This window comes from Dryas octopetala, chromosome 3, assembly GCF_963921425.1.
Source record: "Dryas octopetala chromosome 3, drDryOcto1.1, whole genome shotgun sequence".
In the NCBI taxonomy this organism is placed as follows: domain Eukaryota; kingdom Viridiplantae; phylum Streptophyta; class Magnoliopsida; order Rosales; family Rosaceae; genus Dryas; species Dryas octopetala.
The window spans coordinates 9500026-9525756 of record NC_141368.1 but is presented as its reverse complement, the minus strand read 5'-3'; the positions used below and the strand labels follow the sequence as shown (position 1 = coordinate 9525756).

Genomic DNA, 25731 nt, shown 5'->3' with positions numbered 1-25731 from the left:
TGAAAAAAATCAACCAAATCGGAAACTGTTTAGCCGGTGTATTACTGTCAACATCATTTCAACCTTATCTGACGAATTGTATTTGTTTGCAAAGTTTGGAAGACTAAACAATTATCGATTTAGCTGATTTTTTTACAAAGATGACCCTTCAAGATGGACCTAAAAAATGGACGGTCTCGATCTTTAAATTTCCCGCACCATGGTGAGCGGAGAATTCCCCGCTTTATGGTGAGCGGGTGATCATTTATGTATATATATACAGGTTCCTTCTATTGAGGTATACCTCAACTTATTTATGTTGAGGTATGATCTTGTTGGGGCCCACACGAGTCGTTTTGTGTCGATCCGAACCGTTCGCAAATATCATCTTCATTGATAGATCATCCTTACAAAAAATTAGTCAAATCGGAAATCATTTGCCTATCTAATTTTGATAAAACAAATGGACGGTTTCATCGAAAATATTTGGTTCGTCTATTTATTTGATCAAAGTTAGATAGACAAATAATTTCCGATTTGGATAATTTTTTGCAAGGATGATCTATCAATGGAGATGTAAAAAATGAACGGTTCAAATCGACACAAAACGGCTCGTGTTGGCCCTAACAGTATATACCTCAACATAAATAAGTTGAGGTATACCTCAATAGAAGGAGTCTGTATATATATATATACGGTGCTATGAAAATTTAATGTATTTAGCTGGAGGTTGTTTTGGCGGGTACTCTACCCTATTAGCTGAGTAGGCTCACTGAGTCACTTCTAATTTCAGGGTGCATATGAGCCTGTCACCGTCCCGCTAGGCTGCTGACTTGGGTGCTCACTTTAGTCTTAAAATTTAAAAACCTCACTTTTTTTTTTTGTCTGAAAAAGATCATATTTTTCAATCCAACTAAAATTTGAACATGTGTAAAAACCTCCTTCACATATAACTGTCATTTAACTAACCCATCTACTCCCTCGCTCCTCCCTCCCTCCTAACTCACACTCACACTCACTCTCACTCTGTGAAACCCCAACTAACATGCCCTTTCCTTCCTTCCTCTCTCTCCAAACCCTAACTCCTCCAAATGCTGACACAACCCACAAACCTCCTCAAACCCACCACCAAAATCTCACTCTTGTCCAACTCTACCCCCAACACTTTCTCAAAATTTCAATACCCAACTTTTCTCTCCAAACCCAAAACCCTCTCATTCAAACTCCACTGCTCACAATACCCAACCCCACCACCATCATCTTCCTCTCCTGCCCAAACCTTAATCTCAATCCTCCGGGCTATTCCCGACTGGGCTGACAGGGTACAAGAGCGTGGGATGAGACAGAACAGAACCCTTTACAACCATGAGAAATGGGTCAATCACAGAAGCTCTTACCGCCACCTCCGGCACTTTCTGTCGAGCCTCTCATCACGGGTCATTTTGTCGTTGATACCGCCCGTGATTGCTTTCACCTTGGTGGCAGTGGTGATTGCAAGCTACAATTCGGCGGTTTTGATGAATTGGCTGCCGGGGTTTTTCCCCGTGCTGAGGTCCTCGTCGTTGCCGTACCAGTTGACAGCGCCGGCGTTGGCGCTGTTGTTGGTGTTCAGGACAGAGGCCTCGTATTCGAGGTTTGAAGAAGGGAGGAAGGCTTGGACAAGGGTGATTTCAGGGGCTAATGATTTTGCAAGGCAGATCATTTCCGGGGTTGACAATTCAGGTGATGCTCCGCTCAAGAAGGCACTTTTGCAGTATGTTATGGCCTTCCCGGTTGCGCTGAAGGTTGGTCAATTTAACTTTTCGATGTTGTAATGTTTTGAAGTTTAGCATGCATTTTTATAGATTTGCTTATATCACACTGTTAGTAGTAAATTGCTCATAAAAAAATGCAAGTTTGTCAAAATTGATCATTGAAAATAAGAAGCATTAGTGTGGTTTAGGCATTAGTGTGGTTGGTATATGGCTGAAGAAATTATTAAAGATGGTGAATCATGGTTTATGCTTTCGAGGTCTAGAATCTAGATTTTAAGGAAATCAAGGTAACAAGGTACATCTAGAAAATTTTCATTGGGACCCAATGCACAACTTGAGCTAGAGCCTACCTTTTGTTTCATTTATTGTTCCATGCTGAAGAAAACATGATTCTGTTTCTTTTTCATTATTTAGAACTGTAATTTGACTAGATTAATATTGGTGACACAATCAGTTGAAAAATTTTAACTTTTAAGTGCAGTGTCATGTCATTTATGGCTCAGATATTGGACGGGACCTCCAAAATTTGCTTGAAGTAGATGATCTGCTAGTTGTTTTGAATTCAAAACATCGGCCCGGCTGCATTATTGATTTTATCTCCCAGAGCATCCGGTTGCTAAAGTTGGAGGAATCAAGGAGAAATGTGTTGGTAATCTCTTCCTACTGAAGACAATCTCAAATTACTATTTACTTGAAAAGTTTTTTCTCATGATCCCTGAGCTTTTTTTGTTATAATTTCCTTCTGGTGCATAAGTTCGATTTAAAGAAGCTGATCAAAATTGCTAGTGGCATAGTAATTTCTTGAATAAATTTACAGGAATCAATTATAAGTCAGTATTCTTTTCCTTAGACATTATGTAGCTTTTTGTTAGCAACAGTTATGGGAAACTAAATGTAAGCTATATGGATGAAGAAATTTAATCAGTATCTTGCATACCTTATCATTACACAGGAATCAAAGATCTCTTGTTTCCATGAAGGAATTGGTGTATGTGAACAACTAATTGGTACTCCCATCCCTCTCTCTTATACGCGCTTGACTTCAAGGTTTCTAGTCCTCTGGCATCTCACTCTTCCTATCATACTTTGGGATGATTGCCACTGGATTGTGGTTCCTGCTACTTTTGTTAGTGCTGCTTCGTTGTTCTGCATTGAAGAAGTATGTTCTTTTCTTCTTTTCCCTGTGTGCTGTCTAATGTTTTCTTCTTTCTTTTTCCCCTTCATGCACAAGTTAGATTTCTCATTTCTTACCTGTAGTACCTAATATTTATTTTTTGTCTATAAATCGGACTTCAAATGAATTTTAATATGATGAAACCAATCAGGCAACGAAAGTTAAATGGATTTTTAATGGCCTTTCTTTGTATAAACTGAATGGGAGAAATAGGGTGCGACATTAGTTGATGGAAATTTTAGTGTTCAGTTAGAAAACGATGATGTAGAAGGATTCTCACTTGCAACTTGAAAGTTCATGTGTCTTCATTATCAGTATATGGTGCATGTGCTCTAATATGGCGATTGATGTTTGTAGGTCGGTGTTCTTATAGAGGAGCCATTTCCAATGCTGGCCCTTGATGACCTTTGCAGTTCAGTTCAAAAGAACGTACAGGAGGCTCTTGCAAGTGAAAAACTAATTCAAGCGCGGCTTACTGCAAAAGGAAAGATCCAGTCTGAGCAGCACTCTCCAAATGGTCAGCCTAAGTCTTAGTTGGATGAGAAGCTCAGCTAGCCCTGAATCATAAATGGTCAGGCACCTATCCATAAATCCACAAATCTGCGGAGCTATAAGTTTCATTCACTTTCTTTCGTCTAAACGATGCATTACAATTGAGCCTCAGGATTCAAATTTGTAAATATAAAGTAGAGGATTATGTTATATGAATGTATTTGTAAATTTCTTCTGGTTTTTGTTTTTATGTAGATAGTTGACTTTGGGGTAGTGATTGAGTGCGACATTACTAATTATACGTTTATAAAAAGACTTAATATACTTAGTTCCAGCCTTGCAGGCATTGCAATCTGCAGCAATAATTGTCACAATCGATGGCAGCTGAAAAAACAGTTAAAAAAAGGGAATAATAAGCGGAGTGTCTGAGCCCGGGTTCGAACCGGGGACCTCTAGTGTGTGAGACTAGCGTGATAACCGACTACACCACCCAGACAATTTGATTTTAGTTCTCTTCTGTTTTGTATTATACCAATTAAAAAGGGATAAACTATTCTCATTCCGTAGTTGTTTATTCAACCATCATCTCTTTATTGAATTATATATTTTACTTATGATTGGTCGAGAATTGAACATTAGATTGAGAGCAAGTGAAACTTTGAATGTCCTCGATTTGTAAGAGTTTGGAAACGTAGGAAAAGAGTGAATGCATGATTAGCAAGCTTTTGGTCTTTCTAAGACATTTTGGTAGTGGTAAAGCCACTTGTCCTTGAAGGCCTCATCTAAGATATGCACCAAGGTGCCAAGGCAAAATAATTAAAAATATATAGTGATAACTACTTCTTGTAAAGAAGTTATAAAGAAAGTAACATATACCTATACACAAAAAAGAAAAACAATATACTGGGGTTTGTAACTCTTGTAGTATAGAGCATTTACCCAACACTCAGTTCCAACCTCTCCTCTCCCCTAGCCTTCTTTGTACCAAAAAAAAAGAAGTAGCATATGCCTTCCATAATCACATCTCATGAGATGACACAAGTACTACAGGTTCCCATCTTTTTCTTGTTTTGAAATGTCTCTTGAATAGTCTCCAACTGCAAAATGATCTCTTCAAATGTAGGTCTGCAATCTGGATTCTGATGCCAGCATTCTCGGAGAAGCCTAAGTTATGCAAAGCAGAGCTCAATTACTCTATAATCATGCAAAACAAATGCCTGCTTCTACATGAAAGAAAGTAATCTATTGTGACCAATCTTTGTAGTACAAGAATACTCACGTCCTGATTGGTTCAGGGTACAAATAAGAGTAGAGAGGTGGCCGAGAATCTTCATATGCTCGCTTGTCTGCAATTTGTTCAGGGTCCTCTGCCAGATTAGATGGTCCTCCTAGAAACATCTGCATTAGAAATAATCCATTAGAAAGCCTCAAATTGGATATTCCATTAGAAATATATCTTCATGATATAAGAATTGATACAAACACAAATAAAAAAGGAATTGAAACCAAGTTTTAAGTAGATGCACCTCATGTACTATTAGAGCGAATGAGAATATATCGATGCTCTTCCCATATGATTCTCGACAATAAACCTCAGGTGCCATATAACGATCTAGCCAATATGATGAGAACATTAGAGCAAGCACCAAGTTTACAGGGATGCTTGATTTTGAATGAAAAGACATGTCTTACATGAACCTGTTTGGCCAGTCATTTTATAACCAGATACATCATTTTCCTGTGCAATTTTTCTTAAGCCAAAATCTGTGACCTTGAGGTGTCCAGCTTCATCTTGTAACACATTTCTACATAACAAAGAAGAAGAAGCATTAGCTGCCCGGGGATGGAACAATTGGTATAATTTTGGTAAGCAAAAAATCATATATTTTGACTCACAAAATGCATTTATAAAATATTTCACTATGTACCTTGGTGTCAAATCTCTATGAATTATAGCACGCGGTTTATGCTGATGGAGATAATTCATACCTCTGCAAGATTTTAAGATAGTAGTCAACAGCAAGTTCAAATTAAAGTATGCAAACGAGTAGAAATAGTGCCAAATACAAATGAGATATATGACAAGAATGCAAATTTGGGAGGTCATTAGCAAATTTTAGACATTCATCAAGATTCTATATCAATGATTGACAGCATTGTCAATCAGTGAATGAGTGAATAATTGTATAAGATAGTAAATTATATTACAGAAGCACATATCACTAGTATGTACGCGTACCTGGCGATATCTAAAGCATAAGCAACTACAGTTAGTGGATCAAGTCTTCCTTTCCTTTTTAATATATCATGCAAACTTCCCTGGTGCATTCACATTGACGGGAGAAACGTGAACATTTATTTAGAATGAAAAAAAAAAAAACGAAATATTGCACAAGAAAACTTACATTGCAAAGATACTCAGTGAGGAAGATCAGGCGGTCAGGGTGCTTTAGAACACCAAGGAACTGCACTATATTAGGGTGGCGCAATTTTTGCCACAAAGCAAGTTCCTTCATAAAGATACTCCTGCAGTTAGCAAAGTTAGTTCTTTTTTTTTTTTTTTTTGGTCGAAGTTAGCAAAGTTAGTTCAACTTGCTTGAATCCAACAAATAAATATATTGGCTTTAAATTTACAACTTTTCATAGTTCAATCAACTAGAAAGATAGCAAATCATGTAGCATGCATGGTTCTATGCTTAAAATATGCAGACTACAGATCTAGAGCAACCAAATCCACATCAAAACGAGTAAGTTTTTTCTAGTTAATTGAACTCAAGAAACTACACAAAAGACTTTCACACAGTTTAAAATGTATAAGTGTTACCCATAATCCTTCCACACAATGTGAGAAAGATCATAAAAGTTATTTGTTGATTTTATAGTTTACTTCAAATTCATACTTGTTATTATCTTATCAATGATTAGTTTTTCTTTTAACTGCCATGATCTATTTATGCTGGTACTTACAAGCTGACTACAAACCATCAGATATATGCAGATAGAGAAACTCACTTCACCGCGGAATTGGAAGCAATGGAGGAACGAATTGTTTTAGCAGCAACTTCTGTACCACGCCACTTTACTAAATAAATTTCTCCATATGCTCCCTGCATTTCTATGTAATTTTAAGTACATGTGAAGTATCATGAATGGGATATAAAAGCAAGAAACTGCATGTGCAAAGGTTAGATATTTCATAATAGCCTATTTCGAACATCAAAAATGAGTTGCAATCATTTTCCCGAAGAAAGTGAGTTAACACAATTTACCTCTCCAATAAGTGTTGCTTCATCCATGTTCACCTCAAGGTGGTCAATTTCATAGCATGGAATCTGGGAGTCAAGCCCTACCTTTAACATATAAAGAAATTACATTATCTGCCAATAATTATATTCAAATATTATGTAAGGAAACATAAGCTAATATTTTGAGAAGAAATGCAGAATATAAAAGCAAATATAACATAGGGAGACGTCGGTAATCGATTAATCTTTATACCATGTATATATGCATTAAGAAAGTGAAATACCGGATCTATTCCACCCTTAGCCTCCAATATCTTGCAAATCCCCTCATGACTGAAGCTACGAGCATCTGACAATGGCTGCAAGATCACTCATATCAACAATTGGCTCAAATCATTTATATTAACTGGAGAACGGACATCATATTATAAGGAAAAAAACATCATAAAGCTATTGGGAACATTACAAAAAAGCAAGCAATTCTTTATTTTGGTCATGTTATAAAATGACATAGAAAATGCTTTAGTACTATTTCTTACTAACTATTTGCCAGAGCGAATGATTTGTACATCAATGGCAAGACATGGATGAACTTACAGTGCGGCCCCAACGATCTGTGGAGTTCACATCAGCACCTTTCTGAAGAAGCAGAACAACAATTTCAGTGCAGCCTTCACAGGATGCCAAATGAAGAGCCGTTCTCCTATCATAGTCACCCAAATTGGGCTCCACACCTTTCTCTAACTCCTGCATCACCCCTGCTTTGTCACCCTTACTCGAACAATACAGCAGCCGGTACGGACCTTCTGACCCAATTTTTTGAGGCAGCTGCATGATTCAGAAAGCAAAATCTTCAACTTTTTGCTTGTAATATTGTAACAAGGAAAACTCATGCATAACAAACACTTTACTTCATTGCTTAACATATGTACTTATGCACTACCCTCTTTACAACTTCCAATGATGCATCAAATAAAGCTAAAATTTGTGTCTCAAAACATCACAAGCTCCTAGTAATGAAAGCTGTACTAAAACTATATTTGAGTTTGAATCCAACCCTCTATTTGGTTTCCAAGAAAATGAAGGAAAATCAAACTAAAATTAAAATCACAACATTCCAAAAATTATAATTATCATACTCATTTGGAAATATGAGAAATATGATCACCTTTGATGAAAACGATGATAGAGATTTGCAATCTTCCATTAGAGCAACAAAAGAGAAACACTGAAAGCAATTGGGAAAAGAGAAGTGTGATTTTGTTGTTAGAGGAAATGGGTGGCGTTGGATTAAAGATAATGCAGCTTAGAATGTTTCAAATGCGTTTATGACATTCGAAGTGGCCAAGGTGTGTTAGATGTCTCTTTCTGGGATTTTAGAGGGAAGAGCTGGAGAGCCTCGTACTCTTCGCTGAGTTACAAGTTAGGATTACTTAGGATTGAGTTGACTTCTTTGTTTGGTTACTGAGAAAATGGAGAAGGAGAAAGTAATGAACTTTCTTGGCTGAATAGCCTGAAATTCAAGAGTTCGATTTTCCGATGGTTTCTCGGAAGCCAAACGGATTTGTAAGGAGGTTCAGACTTCAGAGTTGGCGGGGTTTTCATTTTGCCAAGAGAATAAAGAATTAATATTAAATCTAGACTATCTAGTACCAAAAAACATAAGTAATATTAAATCAAAAAATTTCTCAGATTTTCATTACTAAATAATTAAATATTAAATAATGAAGCAAAAAAAAAAAGCATTACTTATATAGTTATATGTCTTTGAATAATGTGCAACAAATATGTTTCCACAATTGAAGGGAATTTCAAATAACATAATGTCTTCTGCCTTAGTTTTGATATTAATGATTGTAAAACTGAAACCAATTTGAAAAAATGAGGCAGTGATAGGGAGAACTCAAGTTAGCCACATAAAGCTAATTGGTTGATAAATTAATTCAAAATTAATAACTTTTTTTTTTCTCAATACATGATGTAATTTTATAATTTGAAACGCTCATTTTTTAAGCCTCATTTCAAAGATCCGCGTAATCTTTTAAAGGACGTTATGAGTGAGTTATTTAAGCTACATGTTTTCCCTGATGTGTCATTACTTTACTGGAATGGTATTTCCTTTTTCTTTTTTAGGTTTTATTTTTTAATTTGTAGTGTCCAATGTATGAATGTTATGTAAGATGGTATGAAATTGTAGTATAAAAATATGGTAAGTGTAGCATTACTGATCAAAATTATCATATTTATAAAAAATCTTCTAAATCATAAATTTTTTAGCAATTTAATTATAATAACAATTATTTATATACTTTTATTAAAGAGAAATTTCATTAAATAACTTTTTTTAATATAACTCTATCTTTTTTAACCATTCCCACTCAACTTTATCTTTTATGACTCTTTGGCTCATTTTCAGACAAAAATGTCTTTCTCTTCGCCACATGGTCGACAAAAAAAAGAAAGATAGAAAATGATGAATATGATGAACTGGCTGCAACACCATCTAAAGTGATTGTAGTACCATGTGTTGACCATTTGTCGTCGACGATCAAATTTCAGATCTGAAACAACAAACTCAGGTTGAAAATTCAAATCTAAAACATCAAACCCAGATCGAAATTTCATATCTGGAACATCAAACCCAAATCGAAATTTCATATCTGGAACAACAAAACCATGTCAGAATTTTGTGGAACAACAAAAACCCATAATGAATAATGAATACAATGTTCTTGGTAATCTTTTTTCCCGATTACATCCAAAACCCACAAAATTTCAAAGGAAAAAAAAAAAAAAAAAAGGTAAACAAAAGAAACCCAATTGACTGACCCACATTCCAAAAGGCTGCTACAATGTCTTCCCACATCAAACAGCTTCAATGGAGGAACCCCAAGCTCTTGAACTTTCGCCAAGACCTTGACGACACTCCGGACCTTCCGCTCCTTTAGAAACCTGAAAATCCCTTACCTTCCCCTCCTTTAGAAACCCAGAAATCTCTTTCCCAGCTCAATTAGAAACCCAGTTTGCAAAATCCTGGAGCTTTCCATCTCAAGCGAGCTTGGAGGCGAAGTTGGCAAAGTAGCCGAGGTAGGTTTGGCTGGCCAAGTCCCATCAGACAACAAAGAAGGGAGGGGGGGCAAGAATGTAGGGTGGAGATTGTAGGAGGGTTTGGAGGGAGAAAGCTTAGGAAGTAAAGTCTTGCGAGGCTTGGTGGAATGGTTGTTGCCATGGGGATTTGGATGAGTGGCAATGGAGAAAGAAGAAGAAGAATAGCCATAGATTTCGTTGTGTAACTGTGTAGAGAGATGAGGAGAATGTTGATAGCTGGGTAGCTATGTAATATGTGGATATTACAAATGGAGAGGATGTTGATGTGAGTGGGAGAGAGAGAAGGGCATTTTTGTTCGAAAATGGGCCAACAAATTATAAAAGATAAAAATGGGTGGGAAAGGTTAGAACTTAGAAGAGATATTGTTATATTAAAAATGAATATTTAATGAAATTTCTCTTTATCAAAATATAGTGTTCGTCTATTTATTTGATAATTGTTGAATTTGGATGACCAAATAATATCTAAATTAATTGGTTTTTTACAATGATTATCTTTAATGTGAGACTTAAAAAATAAAGGCTTTGGATTTTTCATTTCTGTGAGGGACAAAAAAAAAAGTTAGTTTTCTATTAATTTATTAATCAATTAACTTTAAAACGCTCATTTATTTATATATAATCTCGAAAACAAAATTTGGATAAATCCGAAAAACCATCCTCCAACATTTCAAATTTCAAAAAAGCCCTGACGTCTAAATAAAAACTCAATTACCCTCCAAAACAAACCCCAACTTGATTTTCACACTCACTCTCCCCCTCTGGATTTGAGACATGGCGCTGAGCGAGCGTCGTGGATCCGAAAGCGGATCCGACTCGGAAGAAGAGCTGGAGGAGCTGGAATCCGAAGTCAAGCAAATGGCGCAGAAGATTCTGGAGTACAGAGCCACTATACCGGATCAGCTCAAGAACACCCTAGCCTCCGTTCTCGAGGCTCAGCGACCCATTTTGCCTGATGGGTTGGACCCTGGGACGTCCGGAGCTCCGAATTCAGGTACATTTCTTTAATGGTGTTGTTGGGTTTTGTATATGTTTGGGGTTGTTGGATAATGAGTGCAGTAGTTCTTAGATTGATGTTGTTTCATACTTTTTGAGGTCTGGTTGGTAGCTGAGAAAAACGTGGAACGAATAGAAAATGAAAATTTGGGTCTTTCTAAAGTATGCGTTATTTGGGGTTCTGAGATATTTCAGAATCAAAATTGGGTCTTTTTGTGTATGTGTGTGTCACCAAACTTTAGTTTAATCATGCAGTTCACTTTCTTTTGTAAATGCATAAAATGTGGTGCATTCACCTCCCACCACCAAATGAAAAGAAAAGCTGTAGCTCAGACAATTGATGTTGGTACAAAGATCCCTTTTTGGGAGCTCAAGTTTATTTCTAATTTTTCTGTGCTGGCCGCAATAATGATACAGCTATGAAAGCTTGCATTGGCATAGTTTTTAAGGCATCTATCTTTTTGTGGTAGTGATGGCATAAGCATTGGTGCTCACTTATGTTCCTGTATGCAAGCTTGCATTGACATAGTGTTTAAGGCATCAATCTTTTTGTGGTAGTGGTCATATTACCATTGGTGTTCACACGCCAAACATGGCTGATTTTTCTGTGCCTCTTTTGCCATCTCAATAAGGGAGGTCCAATAATGGAAGTGCTTAATTGAGAGATGAAATTCCTCTCCCTTGTATTGTGCTCACTGAAGAATGGAGTAAATTAGTGAAACAATGGTTTGTTGTTATGTTGCAGTAGCAATACTGGTGGATACATTGCTAATGAATGCAAGAATGGTGGTAGTGATCATCTTAGTGTTGGTGCTAACGATAGCACCAAGGTGGAGATGGTGTTGATGTTTATGGGTATGTAGTTGAATATGTGGCCATGTTGGTAGATCATGAGTGATCACGTGTTGGCAGAGGTCAGAGTGGTGAACTTTTTTATGATTGTGGTGGTGAATATGTGTCAAATATTACAACGGTTGGAATATGATAAGGAAAAGCACTAGTTCTTTGTTTCAACTAGGTTTTCACTGCTTTCTCTATTTGTGCTTCTGGGGGTGTACTCTCACTTAAAATTTTAAAATAAATGTCTCAGAAATTTGTTGCATGCATTTTTGCCTATAGATTGGTGCTTTAGTTGAACCTAGTGTAGGATTTCTTGCATTTGTCATCTTAACCTTTTTCCTTGCTTTCCTAAATCAGCTTGAATTGAGTATGGCTGCGTGGTGTTTGTTTTCGGTGTATATTTACACCCCCACCCACACACACGCACACAAGTATGAAGGAGAAGTTGTAGTATGGAATTTCCTGTTGTAATTGTGTAGCACTGAACATGTGTATGTTATACAGATGCAGGACTGGCTGCTTCTAATAAGGGGGCAGTAATGGCTGATGAAGATCAGACTTTAGAGAAAATACGATTGCTTAAAGAGAAAGCTTCCAGTAATGTTGCTGCTATGCCAATTGTATTGAAGAGAGTGAAAGAGAGTGTGTCGAAGATTGAAAAATTAGATTCTCAAAGCAAAATCATACATCCTGCATTTAAAAGGGGAAAGACTAGCTGATCAAGTTTGCAACCCTTGATTGATCTTTGTATCTGCTGTTGATTGATGTAGAATGACACAGCTGCTTTAGAATAGATTGAATTCGATTCGTACAATGAAGCCATGCATCCGACTTTAGGAAGGAAAGGATTTGCCAACCAGATGTCACTGATATTGGGTTTACGAGTTTTAATTGTATTGTAATTACTCAAAAGAAAGTATTGCTTTGAAGTGTACCATAATGTTTAGTTGCAAATATTCCAAAAGAGCTTATATTTGAGACAACCATCCTGCATTATAAGTGATGAAGAAGAGAGAGATGATGTGCGCATATTCTTTTTGTTCCTCGTTCCTTACTTTTACCTACATGTTTTTTTGGTTTTTTCTAACTGACTTCTTGCTTCTGCCAAATACATGTGTTCGGAAAATTATTGCTGCTTGACAGAATTTAATTTTTTGATGTGTAATGTGTATGACGATCACTCTTCCAAGTGAAATTAAATCTGTTTTCTATCGGTATATCTGATTTCACTCTCCATTTATAATTGAAGTACTACAGTTGTTTGTTGACCAAATAAAAAAAAAAGTACTACAGTTGATTGGCTTAGAGAATTGAATTTGCGTTTAGACATATATATGTTACCACTTACCATTGAGGAAAAGAGAGACAGAAGCACAAAATATTCTTGTTTATCCAAATCAAATCACAATAACCCAGGGTTTGTTAGGCTCTTTTTTTAGAACTTGTTCACTAAGATAGTGGCATGGGCAAGTGTTAAAATATAAAATCATTGTTGACCCATATCTTAACAGCTTAAACTATTGAGAATGGTAAACCGACAAATCTTATCAATAATTTCATTTTGAGACATTCAAATACATCCAGGCATGTACATTCAAAGTATTAAACAATGGTAGTTTCCCAAAGATTCCTTCGGAAACAATAATTTCAAATTGATAAACATTTACAGCTGATTACATCATCATCGGAAGACAATTTGGGAATTGAAGAACTCACCATCACCCCTTCCATATTCCCTGCATTTCCAACATCAAACATGACTGTGCTAAGCCCCTTTCCTACAACATAAATACTCTTCCCAATAGCTACTACTTGACAGGGCGGTCTAGTAAGCAAGGATGACAGCCTCCCAACCGGAATCCACTCCCTAGTCTCCTTCTGCCACATCATCAGCCTGGTTCCTGAACTCTGATCCAACACATAAAGGGTCCCATCTATGACAACTGCTGGACCTAGCCAGCCTGAAACCATGTCAGCATCTGCATGCTGCCATGTACCACTTGATGGTTCATAAACAACAGCGTACACATGAGAAGTCACAGCAGAAGTGCCACAGCGAATGTAAATCTTTCCGTCCATGACTGCAGAATCCTCAATTTCAGGGACAATGTTTGGGTCTGAGTGAAATATCCAACTATTGGTGCAAGGGTCATAAATGTCCCAAGAATGTGGATCACTTGAATTTGAACCTAACCCACCAATCGAATATATTTTTTCATCTAATACTTCACAAGAAAAATAGCACCTGCGTGCACAAATCAAATCAAATAATGGCTCATTGCAATTACATAAACAAAAACAAAAATAAAAACAAAAAACAATGATAATTATTCGCAAAAGCTTTTACTATTAACAATGATTATGTTCAATAATGTGCAAAGCATTACCTAGCAGTGGATAAGGGAGCAGCTTCACTCCAAGTGTTCTGGGAAGCATCATAGCAGTAGACCTCATCAGTAGCATCTTCACACCAACCACAACCACCCAACAAGTAAACTTTCTTTCCCAGCACTTCAAAACCCATGCCTTTTCTCTTCAAGCTGCGAGGTGGAAGCCCAGGAATGAGCTTCCAACTCCTTCTTGATGAGTTGGGATCCAATACATAACAGCAAAGGCGCTCCAACTTGTCTCGGCACAAAGCATAGATCCAAGTCTCGTCAAGTTTATGCTTTCGACGGTAAGAATGCCACTCTTCACTGCACACTAATTGTCTCCACCTTCTTGAAACACACTTTAGGATTGTATGGTACTTTCGGGGAACCCTTGCCAGGCAAAAAAGAGCAATGTCATCTGGAAGTCCAGAGATAAGTGGCTGTTGGGTCAGTTCCATTTGACTGATCCCGTCTGACCCATTACCTGGCTGTTCCATTCTAATGTTGCGGTTAAGTGGATGCCCTGCAAAATTAAATAAGATCCATAAAAATTTTAGATAAGTAAGCTAGATACAACCCAAGAACAAGGTTGTCTATTGAACATTGTATTCACTTTCAAAATCCTCAGTAATATGGATATCAGCTTACACCTCTCGGAAATTACATCAAAGACCAAAGCTGCAATGTCCAAACATTTTTCAATAACCAATTAATATTTGGAGAATCAGATCAAAATTTAATCTTTTCACAGCAGATTCGAAGGCCACTACAAATTTGGATTTTAGTCCCTCGATGAGGGATTTATTATTTTACCATTTTATGCATTAGGGAATTATATGTTTCTCCAATCAAGTAGTTTAGCATATGTCATACCATGCCATTGTGATATTTTCACATTGATAAAATTCTTAATAAGTATTAACTATTAAGTAAATAAATCCATAAATCTTGAAATTGAAGTTTTAAGTTTTAAGTATCTCTTTTTTCATTATTATAGCAGCAGAAAATTTCAAATTCCCACGGACTTAAACATTCAGTATACTACTAAAATGCCACAATTCCACAAAATAGGCAACAGCATCAAGACCATAAATGCCATTCTAAGTTACACAGTTTAAGCAACATTCTCTCTTTCATTTTCTTATTCTTCTTCAGACTGGTTTGCATTTTTATTCACATAATAATAGACCATTTCTCACCCAATAAATTTCCTAATCCAATCCATACCAAATATCTAGTAAATAGTTTCGATCAATTCAAATTAAATTCCAGCAACTTCCATTTTTCACAGCACCCAGTGTGGATCAAATCCCAAATTTAATGATCGAAAACCCTAATTTCAAAATAGCACATGGAAATACTTGATCGAATCGAGAAAAAGTGGATCTAATTGAAAACATCTTTGAGAAGCAGACCCAAAAAAAAAAAAAAAAAGATTTGGCGGAGACTGACCTGTGAGTGTGAATGGGAGAATTGGGAATTGGTTACTGGAACCACATTCCCCGCCTTCAAGGGCTTCTGAGGAAGCTGAAATGGATGATCTGCTGAATGCGTCAAGTTATGAAATTACAAAACGTCGGGGTTCAGATTTCTGATTGAAGGTTTTGTTTAGAGATGGAAGCGTGTACCAGAGCCTAGCTATGATGTCGTGTGCTATGAGACGACGAGTCGTCTGGAGTTTGAAACTATTTATCTTTTTTTTTTTTTGGATAGCATTTATGTAGTTCCATATATTGTACATAACCTTTCACAATTGTCTTATTTTAAATTTGTTTTATAGGGTTTATAGTGTTTTTATTAATTCCCCATTTTCACACTTTCACATTCTATAATGTTCGTTTTATCCTCATTTCCCAACGATGATACTTCACCATGATTAAATTGAAAATATTGACAGTAACACCACAGAAAAATGCTATTTGTCCATACAGTTTCTCTCCTAATAAAATTTCTCAATTTATACAACGTTCATACATCAAAATCAAATTCTAAAAACAAACAATAATAATCTAAGAAAGAAAAATATAAGCTCTGTCGAATGAATAGATGACACATAAGTTGAAAAAAAAAAAAAAAATTGTTAGGGCAAATACAACCACACTCTACTGGAGCAAATATAAATTGCTTTTATCCTAGTAAGGTTTTTGAGGCAATGTGAGACAACCCCCAAAAGACACAAATACAAATGCTATATCTTAAAAGAATCATGACGGATTATTATATATTCCCGGTAAGCATTTTGATAACAAATGCTAAATTCTAGTATTCGATTTACTTTAAAAGTCAGTGCATAAATCTGGAACCAAAACTAAGATTGGTTTGCCGGAACATGGTAGCCGTGCTCTTTTAGATGCCATGGTATACTACATCCACCAGCTTACAACTTAGATGTGGCAGCTGAAGTTGGTCTAATTGGCCTATTCAGGGACTCTTGAGTCAATGATACAACAAGCTGCCATCAAGACATGCCATAATTTTAGTTCATGACACAATCAACGCTTGGAAAAATACAAATCAAACAGAAAAGAGAGAATTGGGGGGGGAGGAGGAATTGTGTAATGTTCTAACATCCAGCAAAGTCTTTACCTCTCCTTCTCTATTAAACATTTGGCCGGAAACAAAGCCGCGTGCATTATAGGCAATGGGACTTATTATCTGTTAAAGAACACATGCATCAGCATTTTAACAAAACTAATGTGAGGATAAGACATTTCGAGACTTACCACATAGAGTAACCAGTCATCAGCTCTAAGGGGACGGTGAAACCACATCCTGAGAAAAAAATTGAAAAATAAGAAATATATATAAGAATGTTTTAATTATTACAAACAAGGAAAAGAAACAATATAACAAAATCATTTTTTCATTTTGTCTATGTTATAGTGGCACATTACTTCTCCCAATGTTACTCTTGATCAGCTTACTGATCTTTTATATTCTAGTTTAGCTAGTCTTTCTTTGGTTATAAGTGAATCTTGTGGTTTTTATGGCATATATGTCCATACACTTCAACTCAATTTCGCTTATCTTATCACTAAAAGATATCACTCCCACGGTTTCTCAAATATATCAATTTTATTTGTCTACATTTTATGAGACATATTTGCCACACACTTTGTTCTTTCTTCTATTAGACTATTAATAGAAACAGAGTAACATAGTAACTTAAGCCTCAAAGATTAATATTTTTTTTAAAAGACGAGACTTACGCATGGTCCAAACTGACTTGACTTGTCTTAAATCCCCTTTTACGGTGGGGATTCAGACTTACACCAGCAAATATCAAGTCTGAAGCATATGCTACAACACATCTGCAAAAGAATTATACAACAACGATCAATAGTATATTTAGACAGATAGATTGATTGATATAGTGCAATTCATGAACTTTTATATATAGTATATAAAACAATCAACAATATACATAACAATCACCACACAATAATCAATAATACAGCCTATAGTAACCCATGACATCCTAGAAATGCTCCGTGATTTTTACTTTCGATTGGGTGTAACAACATAAGGCAAAAGGGAGGCCAAAATGATAGACTCATATTGGGCAGAGGCCAAATTACTTTCAAGTGTCTCTATTTCTGTCATCATCACCAACGTCAAATGTTTACAACATATACTATAGGCGCAGACTTTTTTTTTTTTTTTTTAACATCATAGGCATAGACAAATATATTGAGGTACTTGGAAAAATAATAATTTGTCTGATTGACATTAGTATCTTATTAGCCAACCGGTCATGTTAATTTGTGTAAGAAATGAATGATATGACATGTTAAACTTAATTAGACTATGCTCTTATATGCCAAAAATAGAAAGAAATAGATCAAGTAAAGACAGGGAACAGTGAGTATGGCAAGTACAGCAGGCCACATTGTCAAAGCATTTACTAAATATGCTAGAACCTCACAAGCATAAATAACCAGAAAACTGAATATCAGTTCACTGTTATATTGGGGTGCATACCTATGCAAAGCCTGATCATCTGAAAGTTTTCCTTTTGCTCTAAACCAGAACCTCAATCTGCAATGTCATTGAGTTCTACTTCGATAAGAGTTTAGTACCAAACGTGTAAATCAATGGAAGAGAAAAGAAATATCCATCGTCACATTACATTAAGTGGGAAGCATAGATGGCACAAGAAAACATGAGATTATGCAACATGGTAAAGCAAGCAAGCAAACCTTGGTGCAGATTTAGTCTGATTGGTTGAACTGCTAGGCTCACAAAATCGTATCTCTATGGGCCAAGGGACAAATTCCTTTGCAGCTGCCTTGATTCGGTAAGTCCTAAATCAAGTAATCATTGGAATCTAAATTTGAGATATCGGTAATCCACCAATACAAAAGCTTTATGTACAGACAATAACAGTGAAGCAAATGATAGATGTTCATTCTGGTAATTTAGATAGTTCAGTAGTTCACAACACTTCTATCAAAATATTTCTTAAAATGTTATGCATAAAGTTTCAACTACCTACAGAAGCTTTTAGAAAATATTTACCAAATAACTTTTTTCTTCAGCTATCAATCAACAAAACTTTACTAAAAATATCTTTTCCACAGAAGTTATTGAAAAACCTCCAACAAAAGCATAAACCCTCGACTTACACTTTATAAATCTTAAGATGGTTGTCTGCTAAATTTTGTGCTAATGGGGGAAGCCTGGTACATCAACTGAAAGAGCTAGTATCTTTCTGAATTTTTTAAATCACAAAAATTTCCTTATCTATAAACAGAATGATCAGGTTTTCCCCTTCAAAGCCAATCACTTTGAAACAACAAAAAACCTAACTGCTACCAAATTTTCAGCAAGGAAATACGACAATAATGTCACATCCACTTAAGCAAATTCAATGCAATATGAGATGTGTGTCTGACAGATAATAAATGCATAATCCCCAACTCAATATCTTACCTTGGAAGACGTGGATCAAAAAGACGTCTTTCACGTAGTTCATCCATTGACAGAAGCTAGTATGCATCAAGAGTTCAATGTTTACAAGCACCACCAGCTGAAAATTGTTAAAAAATAAGCAATAAAATGTTACCGTATCTGGAGCAGGCACAGACGGCATTGTTGCTTCCTGGTGGATAGACCCTTCTTCTTCTTTCTGTAAATTAAATCTAACCAATGTTACAATCAATGTGCAACATTGCAGCAGTCCAACTTCATACATTCAAGGAAAGCAAAGTTGCAATATATCTAAGAACAGAAAGAGTGTATCCTATCAATACAACATGATTTAACAGGAATACCCACTCTCTGGATACCATTGATTAAGACTTGGTTCATACAACTTTTAGCAATCTGATAGAAAATCTCGATCAAGACTAGATCTCCTACCCATAAAGATATGCATTTTTAAGTACACATATAGTAAATGACAGGCAAACAAGGTAGCATTTTTTGAGACTTTCATCTGACCATTTTGGAAAATGACCAAGTAAATGCATACTTGAAATGAAGCCAGTAACGTGAAAATGTTAATCCCTTTTTGTATTGCGTCTACTCTTCGAGTAGCAAAGCTCTTCCCATCACGCACTCGGTGAACTTGATATATAATTGGTGCTGTGCAAAAACAATTTTACACACATAAGTAAAATGTAGTTCATATATATACAGATTCTATATATCACCTTCACTTTTAATTTTCATAAAAAGGATATTGGGCACAAGACAAAGAATAGAATGGATTTATACAATGAATTCAAGATCCAGATCCAAAGAACTCCACATATCTATCTGGCAGCATCAACAGTATAAAAATTCATTAAATAAATGAATCTAGAACAATGCTAACCGATAAGAACAGATACTACACTTGATCTTAGCCAAGATGCCAATAAAAGTATGAGTCTAGAGCAATGCTAACTAAGCAATTTGACATGCAAACTTTAATCACAAAGCCCATCAAAGCCATAGTTTAAACCGTTACATGCATTAACTCAATAACAGGATTACAGTAGTTACAAGTAGGGTTATTTTTCAGATGGATCGGATAGGAATAGAAGCTTACAGGAAAAATTTCCCAAGTTTATGAAATACAAAAAGACAATCCAATTCTCAGTAATTTTGAAATTTTTCGGAATCCAATTTTATTCCTTCAAAATCTTATTCAAAATTCAGGATTCTCATATACCTTCCAATTCACTTTTATTTGAAATTCAGAAAATTTTTTTGTTTAATTATATGATGCCAAAATCAAGAATTTTCAGACTAATTTTGGAATTGAAAAATTTAAGCCATCTCACAATAGATCTGAGATCCAAGACTATTGCTTCAGTATACTATCATAAAATTTGAGAATCCAATAGATCCATATGAAACCACAAATTGTACATGTTCAAAGAGTACTCTAGCACCATTGCAATTGCAGAAGATGAAGAATAGAGATCTTAAAAAGGAAAAAGAAAAAGAATTCCCGTGCAAAGAACATATTTACACAGACTTTGTTTCCTATATGCAACAATAATGCAAAGGTATAAAAACAAGAAAACAAAATTGGAATAGAAAATTATCCTCAGTTATTAAGTTCATTGATAAAGTACTTACTGTTAAAATCCCCAACAAGCAGAAAATGTGCATGCAAACTATGGAGAAGTTTAAGACAATCAACAGTTTTCGTTGCTGCAGCCAATGCCTGCAATTTAGAGGCTATATTAGAAACAAGTATGCTATGGAACTGCTTCTAAATGAATTCCAAGACATGATCAAATTGTTGTGTCTGAATAAACTCAAAACCTTATGGATAACAGAACCATCATTTTGAGTTGCAGATTACAAAAGCAGAAGGAAAATAGAGATCAAACCAATAGAGTCCCTCCCCCTAATTAAAAAAGAAAATTGCATTTACAGCACATGTAACAAATTTTGCATTATTTAAAAAATAAAGTCCAAATTTCAATAGAATATGGATTTATATCTGAAAAAAAAAAAAAAAAATTGAAAAAATATACACCACCATAGACGATTGTTAAGAAATATAAGCAATCAATTTCCCACAGGTGTTGAGACAATCTTTGTGCACCTACCAAGGATGATATGACCTTTTTGTGTGTTTTTTTGGCAGAATGAAGAAGATTATGTATCATGCATGATGTTCAAGTAGTACGATATCAAGGGGGAAGAAAAAGAGTTACTTAATCATGCCTGTCCAACTAACTGTCCTCCAAAAACCTGTCCAAATCTTGGTGCATCTGGCAAAGTAATCCCCTGAAATATGTTTGCCTTCAAAAAACAAAAAGAGGATAGATTGTCATCCACCAAAATATATATTCTTTATATGGCCATATTACAAGTAATACTTATACACAGAATATCAGCCAATTTCCAGAACGCAGTATGAAAAAAAATTACATATTCTCTGTACACAGAATGGCATTGTAATCAAGAACCATAAGAAAAGAAACCACTATATGTTTATATCTATGCAGAAAGAATTTCAGAATCACATTTTTAGTCAGTTTGAGTGAAGCCCATCTTAGCATAATTCAAATTATTCAATAAGTTTTGGGGATTAAGGTTTCAATTTGACTAGTGAAAATCTACGAGATTCCCACACAAGGTTTACGTTCATTTTTTTAATTATTCATTCAGAAATAGCTATTATTTATTTTCATATTTATCTGAATGTAGAAATTTAGCATCTAATGCTTAGACATGAAAAATTTAAAAAGGAAAAAAAAAAGTTCAACAATCAATAGAGGCAGATAACACAGTACTATTGGCACAATAAGCATCATATCATAAATAATATAACCTTTGAATGCTATGCTAGCAAACAGAACATAAAACAATAAAATTCATTAATCTCTAGACAGCAATATAAGCAATAGACTTTTAAAAAAAAATTATTCTCTCAACTTAGAAGAAACATACTTCAATTGGCTCCAAATGCAATATATTCTCAACAAGAGAGCAAGTCTCAAGAGCTTTATCAGCATGCCAGATTGATATTGGCTGCAGCAGATTATAATGTTCATGGGGTAGCACCAAGCATGTCAGCTGCCATAAGTAACAAAACATCAGAAAGTCCCAAAAAAAAAAGCTAAAATAACGTATGTACTTTTCAACTACCTTGGATGAAGCAATTACATCAGCCTGATGATCCAATGTAGCAAAACCTGCAAAAGCACCTTCACATTATTCTTTCACGATAATTGATGGAAACAATTACTATCCCAGTTAGATTATTACATATCAAAGAAGGTCCATCCCTCACACATCTTCCATCCAAAAAATTGTAAGTACAAACATAAACAAATTATCCCAAGAAATCGGGGAGATTAACATGGGTCTGGTTTCATATCAACAGTCTCAACACCTTAACTTATATCACATCCAATTAACCTATTGCAACAGCATAATGCCAGACTGGCCATGGAAATCCACCACAACAGCAACTCCAAAAGTACCCTTTGGCAATCTCATATCAAGCAATCCCTTTAGGCCAGGGACTAATCCGAGAAACCCTATTCTTATATACATGAAAAACGATCAACGCATTCTAAGTGAATCATCACCAAAAATATAACAACAAAAGTAACCCAATTTCTTCCATACAAAGAAATGGTTCTCGGTTCTCACCATAACCAAAATAATCATATCGTTTCAATTGGAACTCGGGTCGGTTTTCTTCATCAGCATGAACAGAACCAGAAACTTCAGCCTGTGTAAACCACTGTATCAGACTTAAGCTCACTAAATTCAAATTTAAATGAAACTAAGCAATAACAATTCAACTAACCTCTCCATCCCATATGAAGTAAACCCCAACCCCGGTTTCGCCCTCACGAACAACATATTCTCCACTATCTACACAAAACCACACTCAAAACACTCACTATCATTACATAAACTACAATATGCAAACAACAATAAAGTGTAATATACACATGTTTCCACTGAATTACGATTGAGTTCCAAAGAAGAAAAACATGGGATTATAGAATTGGACCGTAGTGTTTCAAAACGACGAGCTGGGCGATTTTCTTGAGAGAAGAGCTGGGCAGCCTCTGAAGCAGAGGAACGCCGCCCATGAACTCGATCACTGCAAAATGCAAATGAAACACATCAAGCTCAGCAACTAAACATGGAATTAGCTGAAATTAGGGTTTGTTAATTTGGGTTTTTCGCGACGAACCAGATTCCGTGTCCATGGTGATTATCGGTGAAGTTAAGTTGCTTTGCCGATCGTTCCAACTGAGTATATGGTGAGAGATATACGAGCCACAGAGGACTATGCAAGTGTATATTAATGGTGTGGAGGGATTCGGTGCGGTACGGTGTATGGTGAGAGTTTGGACTCGGTGTGATTTGGCCAATAAGCTTTGGCCACGTGGAACTCGATCTATATACTGTTTTGGAGAAGGACGACAAGCGACATGTGTGAAAAGCGTTTTGTCTTCTTATATGTAAAAGTGGATTTTCAAACCGTTTTTTGTGTCTTGGATCACCCCATTTGAGTTTGGAGGATTCGTGTGGACGGCCCATGATTGTTGATGGAGTATATCGACGTCATCAGATTCGTCATGTCAATGGTTTATACTTGTTCACGCACGTTAACATTTTATATAATAAATTCGATAGAGATTTTAGTAAGAAATAGTGTGAAGTATGTGGGATGAAAGTAGATAGGTTGAAAGTACTAATGCAAAGGAGCTAGTTTGGTTAGTTTGTTACTGATTCTAAGGGAATATGATTTCAATTTATTCTTTTAAAGTTTGGGAGAGAATATTTGATATAGTCGTATTATCACATTATTAGATGATTTCACTACAATGAACTATCTAATTTACACATAAAATTTGTAATTACGTTTTGGCCGATCTTGAGTAGGGTATCGGTTTGGTCCGAAAACTAATTCCTTTCTATAACATATGGCAAACAACAAAATTGTTGGTGTTCAAAAAAGTACTTGGATGTTAGTATACCTCCTTATAGGGGTCGGTAATGGGCCGAGTCGGACTAGCCCAGCCCAAATTTTTCAGGTTCGGGCTGGGCTCAGGCTTGAATTATAGGAGCTTAATAGGGCTTTCGGATCGGGCTGGGCTTGGGCTTTAATACACAAGCCCAAGGCCCGCCCATCGGGCTTTGGCTTGCGGACTTGGAGGGCCAGGTCGAGCTAGGCCCGAACGAGCGGTCCAGAATGGGCCTAAATCCTATTTAGACACATATATATCTTCAAAAAAAAAAAAAAAAAAAAAAAGAGATTTTAGTTATGTTGTGATTTGAACATGAGACCTCATATAACAAACTTCAACTCTCAACCAACTAAGCCGACTAGTTTATTTGTTAAGTTTATGAATCATAACATATTTAATAGTTCTTTCGTTTGTTTACTTTAATAAATTATTAATATGCTTATTAAGTTATTATATAATACTATTATGTTAGTAATAGCGTAATACTATAAATAATAAACTTTTAAAATTATATATAACATTACAACTATAATAAAACATAAATATACATATGTTTTATTATATATTTTATTACATATTTTTATAAACAAACGATGCAATTGTGTTTTCAATGATCCGAACCGTTCAAATTTTAGTTCCTCACTCAAAGATAATTCGTGTAAAAAATGAGCTCAATCGGAGATGTAAAAGTGACATAACGGTAGTCGAATGAATGAGCGATCGTGGTTTTTCTAATGATAATCAAATGGGTAGATGAATTTCAATTTGACCGATTTTTTGTAAGGATGATCTTTGACTATGACCATAGAAAATGAACGGGTTAGATTGTTGAAATCACGTTGTGGTCTTCATAATTATGGAAACAATAAGGTTTCAACGAGAAAGTTATTTGAATTATACTCTTCAAGTGTATTTATATGTAGAAGCTCACATATCGATCATGTTTTCAACGATCCGAACCGTTCAAACTTTAGTTCTCCACTCAAAGAGAATCTTTGCAAAAAATTAGCTCAATCGGAGATGTAAGAGTGACGTAACGGTGGTCGAATTAATGAATGATTGTGGTTTTTCTAATGATAATCGAATATTCGAATGGGTAGATGAATTTCTATTTGACCGATTTTTTGTAAGGATGATCTTTGACTATCAACATAAAAAATGAACGGTTCAGATCGTTGAATTAATGAACGATCATGGTTTAATAACTTTAATTATAGTTGTATTATAAAAGCTTATTATAATAACTATGGTTGTAAATTTGTAATGTTATATATAAGTTTAAAAGTTTATTATTTATGGTATTACACAGTTTACACTATTACTATTTACGAACATTATATGATTATAGTATTATATAATAACTTAATAAGCATATTAATAATTTATTAGAGTATACAAACAAAAAACCTATTAAATATTTTATGATTCACCAATTAGACAAATAAACTAGTTAACTCAGTTGGTTGAGAGTTGAAGTTTGTTCCATGAGGTCTCATATTCGGTTCACAACATAGCTTCTTCCTATATTTTTTTTATTGAAGATATATTGTGTGTAAATGGGCTTTGGGTTGGGCCTAAGCAGGCGAGCTTTGAGCGGGCCTAAGCTGGCCGAGATTCGGGCGGCCCGTAGGCTTTAAAGGAATGGCCCAAGCCCAGCCCAATGACTATTCCGGCCGGCCCGGGCGGGCTTCGGGCCTTGGGCTTTTTGGTGACCCCTACCTCCTTATGTCATTGGTGTGATTAGAATTGACACCATGAGTGCATCCTAGGGAGATTAATATGACAAGTCAAGTTTAGAGAAAAATAAAATTATATGGAGATTATTTTGAG

The 25731-nt window shown here is 35.5% G+C and overlaps 5 protein-coding genes and 1 non-coding gene across 6 annotated transcripts; 2 read left to right on the top strand and 4 right to left on the bottom strand.

The window, feature by feature from the left end:
- Window positions 1-962: 962 nt before the first annotated feature.
- Window positions 963-3647, top strand: LOC147290615 (voltage-dependent chloride channel 1, chloroplastic-like). Its single transcript, XM_086236889.1, has 4 exons — window positions 963-1763; window positions 2215-2382; window positions 2686-2892; window positions 3265-3647. Exons 1-4 carry the CDS (start codon window positions 1071-1073, stop codon window positions 3439-3441), a joined length of 1245 nt encoding a protein of 414 aa, XP_086093015.1. The 5' UTR covers window positions 963-1070; the 3' UTR covers window positions 3442-3647.
- A 174-nt stretch (window positions 3648-3821) lies between these two features.
- Window positions 3822-3895, bottom strand: TRNAV-CAC (transfer RNA valine (anticodon CAC)). Its single transcript has one exon. It is a non-coding gene; the product is annotated as a tRNA-Val (tRNA).
- Window positions 3896-4424: 529 nt separating this feature from the next.
- LOC147290613 (serine/threonine-protein kinase 12-like) lies at window positions 4425-7478 on the bottom strand. The gene is made up of 11 exons (XM_086235821.1): window positions 7242-7478; window positions 6929-7003; window positions 6669-6749; window positions 6412-6506; window positions 5805-5925; window positions 5639-5718; window positions 5328-5390; window positions 5092-5204; window positions 4926-5011; window positions 4679-4797; window positions 4425-4563 (listed from the first exon to the last, which is right to left on the bottom strand). Exons 1-11 carry the CDS (start codon window positions 7476-7478, stop codon window positions 4425-4427), a joined length of 1209 nt encoding a protein of 402 aa, XP_086091947.1.
- A 3009-nt stretch (window positions 7479-10487) lies between these two features.
- LOC147290612 (uncharacterized) lies at window positions 10488-12606 on the top strand. Its single transcript, XM_086238412.1, has 2 exons — window positions 10488-10746; window positions 12093-12606. The coding sequence occupies exons 1-2, from the start codon at window positions 10527-10529 to the stop codon at window positions 12305-12307; spliced, it is 435 nt and encodes a 144-aa protein (XP_086094538.1). The 5' UTR covers window positions 10488-10526; the 3' UTR covers window positions 12308-12606.
- A 486-nt stretch (window positions 12607-13092) lies between these two features.
- SKIP4 (SKP1 interacting partner 4) lies at window positions 13093-15668 on the bottom strand. The gene is made up of 3 exons (XM_086236184.1): window positions 15413-15668; window positions 13976-14483; window positions 13093-13833 (listed from the first exon to the last, which is right to left on the bottom strand). The coding sequence occupies exons 2-3, from the start codon at window positions 14455-14457 to the stop codon at window positions 13236-13238; spliced, it is 1080 nt and encodes a 359-aa protein (XP_086092310.1). The 5' UTR covers window positions 14458-14483; window positions 15413-15668; the 3' UTR covers window positions 13093-13235.
- Window positions 15669-15873: 205 nt separating this feature from the next.
- On the bottom strand, window positions 15874-23219 carry LOC147290610 (Acyl-CoA thioesterase family protein). Its single transcript, XM_086236182.1, has 17 exons — window positions 23121-23219; window positions 22935-23027; window positions 22725-22792; window positions 22565-22646; window positions 22055-22101; window positions 21857-21982; window positions 21128-21205; window positions 20531-20618; window positions 19434-19546; window positions 19026-19088; window positions 18893-18948; window positions 18160-18264; window positions 17942-17998; window positions 17170-17271; window positions 16684-16732; window positions 16547-16615; window positions 15874-16412 (listed from the first exon to the last, which is right to left on the bottom strand). Exons 1-17 carry the CDS (start codon window positions 23134-23136, stop codon window positions 16338-16340), a joined length of 1287 nt encoding a protein of 428 aa, XP_086092308.1. The 5' UTR covers window positions 23137-23219; the 3' UTR covers window positions 15874-16337.
- Between the last annotated feature and the right edge of the window lie 2512 nt (window positions 23220-25731).

Bases quoted from the DNA above. Each gene is read 5' to 3' on its own strand.
- LOC147290613 (XM_086235821.1), bottom strand. From the start codon at position 7,478: ATGCAGCTGCCTCAAAAAATTGGGTCAGAAGGTCCGTACCGGCTGCTG. The intron at 7,004-7,241 runs GTAAGTTCATCC...GTGATCTTGCAG, and splicing joins CAGATCGTTGGGGCCGCACT to CCATTGTCAGATGCTCGTAG. The intron at 5,719-5,804 runs GTAAGTTTTCTT...TGAATGCACCAG, and splicing joins TCACTGAGTATCTTTGCAAT to GGAAGTTTGCATGATATATT.
- LOC147290615 (XM_086236889.1), top strand. From the start codon at position 1,071: ATGCTGACACAACCCACAAACCTCCTCAAACCCACCACCAAAATCTCA. The intron at 2,383-2,685 runs GTAATCTCTTCC...ATCATTACACAG, and splicing joins AATCAAGGAGAAATGTGTTG to GAATCAAAGATCTCTTGTTT. The intron at 2,893-3,264 runs GTATGTTCTTTT...TGATGTTTGTAG, and splicing joins CGTTGTTCTGCATTGAAGAA to GTCGGTGTTCTTATAGAGGA.
- LOC147290612 (XM_086238412.1), top strand. From the start codon at position 10,527: ATGGCGCTGAGCGAGCGTCGTGGATCCGAAAGCGGATCCGACTCGGAA. The intron at 10,747-12,092 runs GTACATTTCTTT...TATGTTATACAG, and splicing joins GTCCGGAGCTCCGAATTCAG to ATGCAGGACTGGCTGCTTCT.
- SKIP4 (XM_086236184.1), bottom strand. From the start codon at position 14,457: ATGGAACAGCCAGGTAATGGGTCAGACGGGATCAGTCAAATGGAACTG. The intron at 13,834-13,975 runs GTAATGCTTTGC...TTGTGCACGCAG, and splicing joins GCTCCCTTATCCACTGCTAG to GTGCTATTTTTCTTGTGAAG.
- LOC147290610 (XM_086236182.1), bottom strand. The intron at 22,793-22,934 runs GTCCAATTCTAT...GGTTTTGTGTAG, and splicing joins CGTCGTTTTGAAACACTACG to ATAGTGGAGAATATGTTGTT. The intron at 21,983-22,054 runs GTAGTTGAAAAG...TACTTATGGCAG, and splicing joins ATGTAATTGCTTCATCCAAG to CTGACATGCTTGGTGCTACC.